The sequence below is a fragment of the Haliaeetus albicilla genome, chromosome 19 (assembly GCF_947461875.1).
Source record: "Haliaeetus albicilla chromosome 19, bHalAlb1.1, whole genome shotgun sequence".
Taxonomy (NCBI): Eukaryota; Metazoa; Chordata; class Aves; order Accipitriformes; family Accipitridae; genus Haliaeetus; species Haliaeetus albicilla.
Window position 1 is genome coordinate 349402 of NC_091501.1, and position 10932 is coordinate 360333.

Below are 10932 nucleotides of genomic sequence, written 5' to 3' on the forward strand. Positions count from 1 at the left end.
GGTGCTACGAATATAGCCATAGTGAGCAGTAGGGTGGTGACACGGCCTCTGCTAAATGTAGTGTTGTGTCTGCTCCGAGTCATGAACATGTGCCAGTTCGGGGTATCTGGGCAAAAGCAAAGGCACAAACCAGCCTTCCATTGTCCCCAGGCAGCAAGAGGACGAGCCCCACCTTCTTCTCTGCCCCCAGTTACGTGATTCCAGATCCAGCTTAGCCATGCACCAGGGAGAGAGGACTGGCCCACAGCCAACCCAAGAGAACACCACCAGCGGCTGTCATTTGTTCCAGCCTGCTGTGCACTAGGCAAGAACAAAGGTCAGCACAACACACACGCAACAGTGAACAGGCAGCTAAAGGTATCAACACTCCTGTATTAAAGTGCAGTTCAAAAAGTTACAAACATTCCTGGTTGATTTTTTTTTTTAAAATACAGAGTTATTAGAATATATCTAACTCAGACTTAAAAGCTGTTTATACATAAGGAAATTTACTTCCCCCCCATGCAGGGCTGCTTCAGAAATTCATACTTGCACATCATGCAAGCCTGACTTACAGGAGAGCCCTGGCACACAGGGAAGTAAGAGGGAAAACACCCCTTCCCCTTCACTGTGAAGGTAGGAAGGCTGTAGGAAGAAGTACAATCACCCCATATGTAAAGGATCACAAGGGTCTCCACCAGACTAGAGACCCTCTCTTCAGGGCAGGTTTAATGGCACTATGTCCTAAGGAAGAAGGAAAGGCTGAGCAGTCGGTCTCTGCAAGAGAGCCGAGCATTAGTAACATCCACACCAGACAGTGGTTCCCAGCTGAGAGAGGGCACTGCACCCCTAAGCAACCCAGCCCCGGTATTACAGCACCGACCCTCCCACGCTGCTCAGGTGTGGGCATACACGCACTGGCTGTAGCAGCCCAAGGAAGAAGATGAAGGCCAGTCGTCCCCTGCGGAGCTAGCACACAGCACAAGCTTGCTCAGCAGAGGGAGCCAGGGCTGCGGGACCTGCCTCCTGACAAGGCTAATGCCAGGTCATCTTCCTAACATAACGTATTTTGCTCCAAGGCAAGCAGCCTCCTGTGCAGCACTTGACTCCATTACGCTTGAAGAACAGCTGCTTGACACAGGATCATTGCACAGATATGGGACCTGCTTCTGGGAGAGGGAAAGGAAGACTGATTCACATGCCTGCCAGTATCAGCTCACTGCCCTGCAGCACACCTTTGTTTGCTTCTCTATTCAATGTCTACAAAGGCAGGCTGACTGCGGCCCATCCCCTTCCCTCTTGCACAGCCAAACGCTTCCATGTCTCTTAGGGTGCACTTCCCAAGTTTGTCACACCATGACTGTTAGTCCAGGACATGAAACACACTTCCAGCACAATACAGGATTTCCAGAGTCCCGTCTCACGCTGAGCTGTGCCAGAATTTAAAGATATTTAACACCTTTCTGGGGCACCCAAGGGTCTATGCAAGGAACCTCATGGCTCTCTATACCTTCCCCCTCAGATGGTGCCTCGGAAGAAGTCAAAAGTTTGGCATTCCAAGGAGTTCTACTCCAAGATCCCAGAGCCTTTGTATTTTAGTCCTAGATTAGTGATGTGGTCTACTGGTGGTTTAAGAAGTCCATCTCTCTTCTCAAGCCCATGGCAGAGCAAAAGGTTAGTGCTTTGCCCCCATGATATAAAGCAAATAAGCAGGAAAGTGCTGTTGTTACGCCTTGTATTGCTACTGACTTAATGTTTAAGGAGGGCACGTGCTCAGCTGCCCAGCACTACATATATTGTATATATACAAAGAGACCTAGAGATATGCTAACCCGAGGGGCAGTAACAGCCAAGTTGTCTTCAGGGAGAGAGAGTGTGGGAGGCTGGTTGCAATTTCCTTCTGTTAGTTGTTCTTCTTATCCTCAGGAGGTGCATAAGGAGGTGGCTGATCCTGGAAGGAGATACAGTAGAGTCAACAACCCCACTCATTTTATGATGAATTCTTCCCAGGCGTTCCCAGGCTTGGCTTACAAGAAATGACTGCTCTTCAGTGAGCTACAGACAGAGCCAGGTGCTGTGTTTTAAGCTGTCCTTTCATCACAACATTCCTCTCTAGCACCAGTTATGCTCCAGGATACATGCTGCCTCCCACAATTTTCTAGGGAAGGTCCCCTCAAAACCAGGTAACAAATGGTCTACTGCAAATAGACCATTTAATCTGTTTTAATTGCCATCCTCCCTTCACTTCCAGGGCTTTGTCTCTGTTGATGTCCATAGCTCTGACCCAGCAGACAGCAAGCCCCTGGGCTGAGGGCTGGCTTTGCTGCTCCATTGGTCTCCAGCCCACCACAAAGCCACGCGAGGCAGTGAAGGGCACAGGCGGACTGGCTGTCATGTACCAGATGTAGGCTCCAGCCTACCTACCACCTGCCACTGACTGAACAGTAAAAGACCTCCCCATCTCCATGCAGCCCAGAAAAAAATGAAAGAGAAACCCACATGCTCTCATCCTTAAGTGACCTGCTCTTCTTTAACTCTCCCCACTTCCAGGCCCAACAGAAGCAGAGAGCTCTGTGTGTTCTCTGTGCCCATGCAAATTTGTCACGCCTTTAAGAGTAAGACAAGTACCAAATGGCTGTTAATGGATGAATCTTAAGGCCCTCCTCCTTTCCTGATTGAGGATTTAACAACCCTTCTTCATGGGACCAACATCCACACCTCCCTCCCAGGAAAATGCGTACTTTCTGTACATGTTCAATATGAAGGCATGCTAGACTTTGCCAGGAAAGCAAACCACTGCCTCTACTAGTGACAGAAGAGGGAGCAGGTACACGCAGACCACAGGCACAGCACTCACCATGGGCATGTACACATTGTGTGGGTTGGCAGGGTTGTAATATGCACTGGATGCAGCTTCCATGGCCTTATTGCCCCCTACAAAGGAAAGGAAAGAAGCCATATTACATGTCTTAGGCAGTGGCCCAAGCCCCAGAGCCTTCTCCCAGCCATAGCTCTTTTGAGGAGGAAACAAATGTCCAAAGAGCCAACAGCAACTGCAGCAAGCTGGGTTTGAATTCAGAGCAGTTCAGGAAAGCTGCAAGCTGGCTAGAGCTGACCACAAGCTGTGCAGCACAGAGCCAAGCAGCTTCCCCCATGCTTTGTTACCTCAAATAATAGATCAAGATGACTTTGAGCTCCTGCAACAACAGCAGCTTCCCCCACCCCATGCTACGCCCACACCACCACCCACAGCCCAAATCCCCAAGCACCCTTTTGCAGCTGGACCCTGGCAGCCCCCCAGTCCCACTTACCTGGCATCCCTGGGCCCATCCAGGCTGGGGGAGCTGAGGGTCCTGCAGGAGATGGCCCGGAGTAGGGGGGAGGGGGTGGCACATACATGGGGTTCGTGTTTGGAAGTGGTGGGTAAATACCTGAAAAAGATGACGCCAGATTGATGCTTTGGACCGTGGCAATGGGACACAGGGGAAGAGAGCTCACAGGCCCAGCAGCACATTAGCCCTGGACAAGAGCAGCAGTGAGGGAAGCTCTGCAGGCTTGGCAGGGATGCAGACAGCAGGGATTTGACATTTTGCTAATGCCCATCATGCCAGCAGGCAACAATTCCCTGCCAAGTAGCAGCAGCACAGTTTAGAAACCACATCTCCTCCTCCCATCCAGCTGCAACTATAGAGACACATGGGTGTGATCAACAGCACACAACAGATTTTTGCAAGGACAAGGATTCTTGATGGAGACAAAACTACAGTAACCCTCACCGTACCATTGTGATTTCTTTACAACTAACAACAAACACACCCTGCCAGTCATCATTACACAACTTCCAAACCTGGAGTCTGGGCATATGGATATCCCATGGGCTGTGGAGCAGGTCCGTAGGCATTCATTGGAGGTGGTGCATAAGGATACAGTCCGTTTGGTGGTGGAGGAGCAGCATAGCCCCCCGGTGCAGGTGAATAACCCCCAGGAGCAGGTGGGGCAGGTGCATACCCTCCAGGCACAGGTGTATAGCCATAGCCAGGGTTCTGGAGAGGAACGCCACTGGAAGCTAAGGAGCACATGTTTAGTAAGCCAGACATCCTTTTGTTACAACTAAACATACAGAATAAAAGCAAAATAGTCCTGTTCATGCAGCACCATCTCCCTTAATCTAAATTCACTATACAGTCCTGGCACAGTACTGTGCTTGAAGAGCACTAGCATCCTCACTGCAAGTTCACAGGGTGCTGAAGGAAACCAGCTGCAAAAACACTAGCTATCAGGTACCACTCCCATCACAGAGCTCCCACTGCTGCAAGAAAAGACCATTCTAAAGCAAGTATCAGCAGGGAGGTTCTTCCTTCTTTTTAAACTTTCTTGTCAGAAAAAAGAAGTGTACATTTCTAAATGCACATTTCTTTAAAAAGAAAACTTTCTTGTCAGAAAAAAACATGTACATTTTCCTCCCATTTGAAAGTTTTAAATAGAAGTCATTTTTTAAGATTTCTTCTTCCCCTTCTCCAAACGTGCACGTTAACTTCCCCCATCTCACTTTGCTATTATAGAACTGAGCTGAGGGTAGGCAAGTGAAGCAATTTTTCACCATCACGTATTTCGGTTTTATTCCAGGAGGAATAAGGTTCTATAGAAAAAGGTGGTGCACCTCAGAAGCACAAACTCCAGAATATTCTGATTGCACAAAGCACTAAGACGAAACAAAGAAAAAGGACTGGAAGGGAAAACAAGAGTTCCCCTGGAAAGAGGAAAAAATACATTGCTGTGGAACAGTGCATAGGGTACCCTTCTTCCAATCAAGTTCAAGAGCACTATTCTCTAACTAGCTCAGCCAGCCATGGGGGAACTGCAGTCTCTGAAAATCCCTTACCATTAGAGGCAGCTTTGAACATCAGCTGTCCAAACTCAATAGCTCCTCCACTGTTGAAAGTCAGTTTAAATGTCCCCTGCCCTTCCCAGCCACCTAGGAGAGAAAGAATTAGAACTGAAACAGACTATTAACCTCCTCAGTAGCAGTCAAGACACAAAACAGTTAATACTCCAATTATTTTTTGATTCTTTATTTCAAAACTGTTTTGAGTCCCATTGCTAGGGTGCTATCAGATGTCCCCCAAAATAGTATCTCAAGAGGATGAGGAATTTATTTATTTACCCTTTAAAGGATGATCCCCACTATAGTTATGTAGAAGCAGCCTACTCTAGATAACTAGATTGTTTTGTTCTTTCCTGAAAGGTTTAGTGGAACCTAATAATGAACACAGTGTAAAGAAAGAACACTTAATTCACTGAGGATTTTAACTGAAAGCCCTCAAATGAAGTTTTTTTGCTGACCTCAGTGGACTACAGATCAGGATCTGCAACTCAAGCTAGGATTTAAATGAAATGCAACATTTTTAATCTCTTTGACCCACGGAAGTTCAGACAGATTATAAATGCAATTTTTCAGAAATAATTTAAGTAGGCAATGATATTGCAAGATAAGTAAGAGTGCTTTGTTTTGTAAGGGCTTTTTTTGGTGTTTTTTTTTGGGGGGGGGGCACATTGATTTTGTGGTGTTTTTAGACAAAAGATGTCATTCAAATAAAAGATTTCATAAAATAAGGTTTATCTTCCTTGTCTCACAATGAAGTTAGTAAAAGTAGAGATAGTCTCTTGGGGACAAAGTAGAAATAAAGTACAGAAAAAAAATAAAACAATCCACCATGGATAAAGTCACCCCCTTGGAGATTCACCTCTTTAAAACCCCTCTCTTAGTATGATTTCAGCCCAAGAACATGGGCTGATCCACAATGCCCAGAGGACCCAGTCACTTTAAAACATTGTTACGAGCAGAAAGCAAAAGCATAAGTTCTCCAGATGCCATCAAAATGCACATAAACTAATTCCAGGGCTGAAGAGGGAAGAAATCTGAACCAGAAGCCTTGTACTTAATCCCTGCAATTCCCCATGCTTGGTCATGACCGTGACTGTAAGTCTTATCACAGTTTCATCATCAAATTGGGAACAAAGCTGAATCAAGGATACACAGCAGCATCCTAGATGCACTCAAAGGCACCCAAGTTGGTAAGTGGCTACTGACCTCCAGAAAACAGAAGTGGTTGTTCATTCTGTCTATCAATACCAATGACTGCTGACTTGGTCACTTACCCACCCTTCCAGGTCAAAGACAGGAGAACACAAGCACAGGCAGAAACCCGAGTACACACGACATACACAGCAAGACAGAAGTTACAGCATTAAACAAAAGTCATCCTGTGGAAATCAGTTACTAGCTTTGGGGGCAGAAAGTAACACAGAAGCAGCGCCTTAAAGTTCAGAAGACACAAGTTGCCTCAGCGTGGACATGCTAGCTATACTGGCACAGCTACGCTATCCGTCCTTCCTGTGCACATAAGCCATCTATCTGATGTTCAGCAGAAAAGGACTTGTGACACTAGGGAAGAGTTCAGTCTACAAAGCACAGGCACATACCTCCTGCCTCCGCCTGAATCTGTCCTTTGATGTAATTGGCAGAGAAAACAGGCTGCTCGATTGAGCATCCTTTCACCAAATAAAACGGCATCATGAAAGACAGCATAGGATCCTTGCCCTTTGACACAAAGATCATCTGCAAGACAGGAGGGAATGCCTCTGAATTACTTGAATTAGATATAAAGGATGGTCATGGAGTTTCAGGTGTAGTAGCATTCAAAAAAAGGGTAACTTAACTCCTAGTATCGGTATGCATTGTGTTATTTCACAGCTTTAATACTGCGGGATGCCAAACAGATTTGATGGCACATTGCTCACTTGCCTGAAGCATGTATGTTGCAAAATAATATACCACTTAAAACACACATATGCATTTATAGAGTTTTATTGTTCTGCTTTTTAAGGATAAGCTATGACAGCTTTCAAAGAAAGTAATATTGACTGACACATTATATGAAAAATATTCTCTCGACAGTGATTTCCAGGACTGCACGTGCCTTTGTAGGGAACTGGGATTGTGACACAGGCACCTACTAGGTTTCTGATCTAAAGTCTACAATATCCTTTGAGAAAGACGAAGCCCTGCTGGCATCAGACTTACCCTGTAAGGAGTGAGATACAGCATCCCTTTCTTCGTGCCTTTGAAGGCTTCAGGCTTGCCCGTCACGTCACTGAAGGAGAGCTCCACATCTTTACACTGTTTGAGAACACTACAGGAGGAGATCAGACAAATTGGAGAGACAAAGTCAGCAATGGCTCCGACACACACCCTGATCACACAGGGAGTGGAATAGCACACCAGAAACTCTAAATATTATCCCAAAAGAGTCAGTTCTGATGTGGGCCCTGCCATTTTTCCTTTGAACAGAGAGGGATGATTTATGCAGAGTGGAAGACTTCATCCTCTTACCTGTGAAAATCCCTGCTCCTCCTCCACAAAGGGAAGCTTTAAATCAGCTTCTCTTTCTGCCTCCAAAACCACCAGACTGGGAATTCCTCTCTCTGCTTGAGAAAAGCCTCAGCCCAAAGGTCAGGGCACAGAAAGGGTTGAGGTGTCTGAAACCACCCCCTGGAAGCCAAGGCATCATCTCAGAGCAAGCCTCTCTCTCTGCGCCCATGCTCAAATCCAGGACTGGCCACCACACAAGAATACAGCACTGCTCTAACACCACACCCACTGTGCAAACTGAGGAAGTTGGTTCACTAATACCCTCACTGCTGACCCTGCTTCACGTGATTTAAGTGTTTGTTATAAACAGCATCATGCTAAGGCACAAAACGAGGAGCCAGTAATGTCAGCAATAAGGTTATTATTGTTGGATATCTATGGGAACATTAGCAAAGTTTGCTAATGACACAAAGCCAGATGAGAACTGCAAACACTGGAGGGTCAGTGGTATGGAGGTGCCTGAAAAATTACATATATTTTCAGGAAAAATGAGAGTCAACTTGGGCAAGCATGTCACTGAATCTACAGGGCAGATCCTAAACATACCACCTGGTAAGAAAATTTGCAGAATAAACAAAAAAGCCTTGGCGGTGACAAGCTTGTGGAGTGTTACAGTGGCAGAAGAATCTGAGGCGTTTTATGGTTCAGGAACATGGAGAAAGAAAACACAAACCCCTAACCCAACACAAGCCTGAAGAGCCCAGATCTAAAGTAATCCTTATGTATTCTGATCAGCATATTGTAGAAATCAGATCAAGTCAGGAAATTGCAAAATTATTGGGGTAAGGGAGGAATTGGCAGGGCTACCATATCAGAAAACAACCAAAAGCCCTGTAGTTTCAGGTCATGTGCTCTTTAGGGAAGAGAAAAACGTAACAGTATAGATGTAGTTGAAAACTGCTGCTATCCAAGGAGGAAGACATTAAAAAGTCTAGCTTTAATGAGAAAAAAACAACCTGACCAAGAAATTCTACTGGGACATTACTTCATAGCTGAGCTAGATGCAAATTCTCAGACTGGCTGGGAGCAACAGACTGACAAGGCAGCAGAGCTCTTTCCATTTCCAAGATGCAAAGAGGAAACACTTCTTCTAAGATAAATAAAACCAAGTCCTTGTGGTGGGAAGACCCTGGCTGGATGCCAGGTGCCCACCAAAGCCGCTCTATCACTCCCCCCCTCAGCTGGACAGGGGAGAGAAAATATAACAAAAGGCTCATGGGTCAAGATCAGGACAGGGAGAGACCACTCAACCAATTACCGTCACGGGCAAAACAGACTCGACTTGTGGAAAATTAACTTAATTTATTACCAATCCAGTCAGAGTGGGGTAAAGAGTAATAAAACCCAATCTTAAAACACCTTCTCCCCACCACTCCCTCCTTCCTGGGCACAGCTTCACTCCCAATTTTCTCCACCTCTTCCTCCCCAGCAGCGCAGGGGGACAGGGAATGGGGGTTGGGGTCAGTTCATCACACGTTGTCCCTGCCACTTCATCCTCCTCAGGGCAAGGACTCCTCACTCTTCCCCTGCTCCAGCGTGGGGTCCCTCCCACAGAAGACAATCCTCCACGAACTTCTCCAGCATGAGTCCTTCCAACAGGCTGCAGTTCTTCATTAAGTGCCCCAGCGTGGGTCCCTTCCACAGGCTGCAGTCCTTCAGGCACAGACTACTCCAGCATGGATCCCCCGCGGGGCCACAAATCCTGCCAGCAAACCTGCTCCAGCATGGGCTCCCCTCTCCATGGGTCCGCAGGTCCTGCCAGGAGGCTGCTCCAGCGCAGGGTTCCCACGGGGTCACAGCCTCCTTCAGGCATCCACCTGGTCCGGTGTGGGGTCCTCCCCGGGCTGCAGGTGGATATCTGCTCCACCGTGGACCTCCATGGGCTGCAGGGGGATAGCCTGCTTTCACCATGGTCTTTCCCACGGGCTGCAGGGGAATCTCTGCTCCAGTGCCTGGAGCACCTCCTCCCCCTCCTTCTTCACTAACTTTGGGGTCTGCAGGGTTGTTTCTCTTACATGTTCTCACTCCTCTCTCCAGCTGCAGTTTCTGTGCCTGCCACAACTTTTTTCCCATCTTAAATCTGTTATCCCAGAAGCGCTACCACTATCGCTGATGGGCTCGGCCTTGGCTGGCGGTGGGTCCGTCTTGGAGCTGGCTGGCATTGGCTCTGTTGGACACGGGGGAAGCTTCTAGCAGCTTCTCAGAGAAGCCACCCCTCTAAACCCCCTGCTACCAAAACCTTGGCACACAAACCCAATACAGTCCTCGACAGTTTGGATCTTACCAGAATACTTCCTCAACCATGTCCTGTAGCAGCGTTTCACGTCAGTTTGCCTCACTGGAAAGAACTTCTACGTAGTCACTGTAATGCTTACTCCTTCCCTGCTACTCACACAAGCAAATAACACACAGCCACCACCACTGGGCGTCATGAAGCTGCTGAACTGGTTTACACCCACATGCCCAATCCAGGGCTGTCATGGGAGAACTGTGCACCCCCTGGAGCTGTGCTGCACCCACCTGTGACTAAGCAGCACCTCAAAGAAAGGCCTGAGATCAAGGATAGAGAGATCTCCTTTAAAGCAGCAAAAGCTCTGCACGTCAAAGGACTTCCCTGACCGAAGTATCAGCAGGCAGTTACAAACTCAACATTATTTGTAGCATATTTTTGGAGCGTATTTTTCCTATTGTTTACCAGCCCCAAACCAGCTCAGTGATCCTTTCTGGAGCTCTGGTTTCTAGGATTTCTCCAGCCAAGGCCAGGGTGCCGGCAGCACCCGAACCACAGCAAAGCAAAGCCCAAGCCTGTCCAGATGGTCTGTTGATCCCCACTCGGGGCGAGGGCGGGCGTCAAGCAGCTGGCTGCGCCTTCCAAAAAGGTGTGTGATCCTCCTGCGTCGAGGAGGGGACCGGCTCCCCTCGGGCCTCGCCGCTGACGACAAGTTTTCCTTGCTTTGAATTCGGGCGGTTAAGACCCCTACCGTAAGTGGTCTCTCCCTCTCTGACATCACTAACCAGCGGCACATTAAAAAACCCCAATTCCTTGTCTTTTACAGGCGCTGCCAGCTCACCCTTCACGCGGGGCGCCGGCCGGAGCGGCACGAAGGACCACCGAGCTGCAGCAGGGAAGACGGGGCGGCTCCGTCGGCTCCAGCGAGGCCCACTCACCCACAGCCAGGGAGGCCGTTAATAGCGCAGCCCCCGGGCCGGGCCGGGCCGGGCCGGGCCGCCCCCACCTCCCACCGCCAGCCCCCACCGGCCCCATCCCAGCCCCGCTGCGAGGGGAGGCGGCGAGGAGGAACCGCAGCCCCCGTCCCCCCCCCCGTCCCCCAGCCGCCCGCCGGTACCTCTCAGCATTGGGGATGACGACACCACCCCCCTGCGAGTGGTTCCTGTTCAGCGCCATCTTGCCCCCGCTGGCCCCGCCCCTGACCCTGTGACGTCCCTCGCCCGCCCGCGCCCCGCCCCGCGACGCCCCGCCCCTCCCCCGGCGAGGCCTCCCGGCAGGCGGCGGGCGCGAG

The 10932-nt window shown here is 48.9% G+C and overlaps 1 protein-coding gene across 1 annotated transcript; it reads right to left on the bottom strand.

Moving 5' to 3' along the window:
- Window positions 1–352: 352 nt before the first annotated feature.
- On the bottom strand, window positions 353–10880 carry WBP2NL (WBP2 N-terminal like). Its single transcript, XM_069807088.1, has 8 exons — window positions 10759–10880; window positions 7064–7172; window positions 6463–6598; window positions 4862–4954; window positions 3827–4045; window positions 3291–3410; window positions 2837–2913; window positions 353–1930 (listed from the first exon to the last, which is right to left on the bottom strand). Exons 1-8 carry the CDS (start codon window positions 10815–10817, stop codon window positions 1883–1885), a joined length of 861 nt encoding a protein of 286 aa, XP_069663189.1. The 5' UTR covers window positions 10818–10880; the 3' UTR covers window positions 353–1882.
- Between the last annotated feature and the right edge of the window lie 52 nt (window positions 10881–10932).

Bases quoted from the DNA above. Each gene is read 5' to 3' on its own strand.
- WBP2NL (XM_069807088.1), bottom strand. From the start codon at position 10,817: ATGGCGCTGAACAGGAACCACTCGCAGGGGGGTGGTGTCGTCATCCCC. The intron at 4,955-6,462 runs GTATGTGCCTGT...TTTCTCTCCTAG, and splicing joins GATTCAGGCGGAGGCAGGAG to GTGGCTGGGAAGGGCAGGGG. The intron at 1,931-2,836 runs GTGAGTGCTGTG...ATCTCCTTCCAG, and splicing joins ACAATGTGTACATGCCCATG to GATCAGCCACCTCCTTATGC.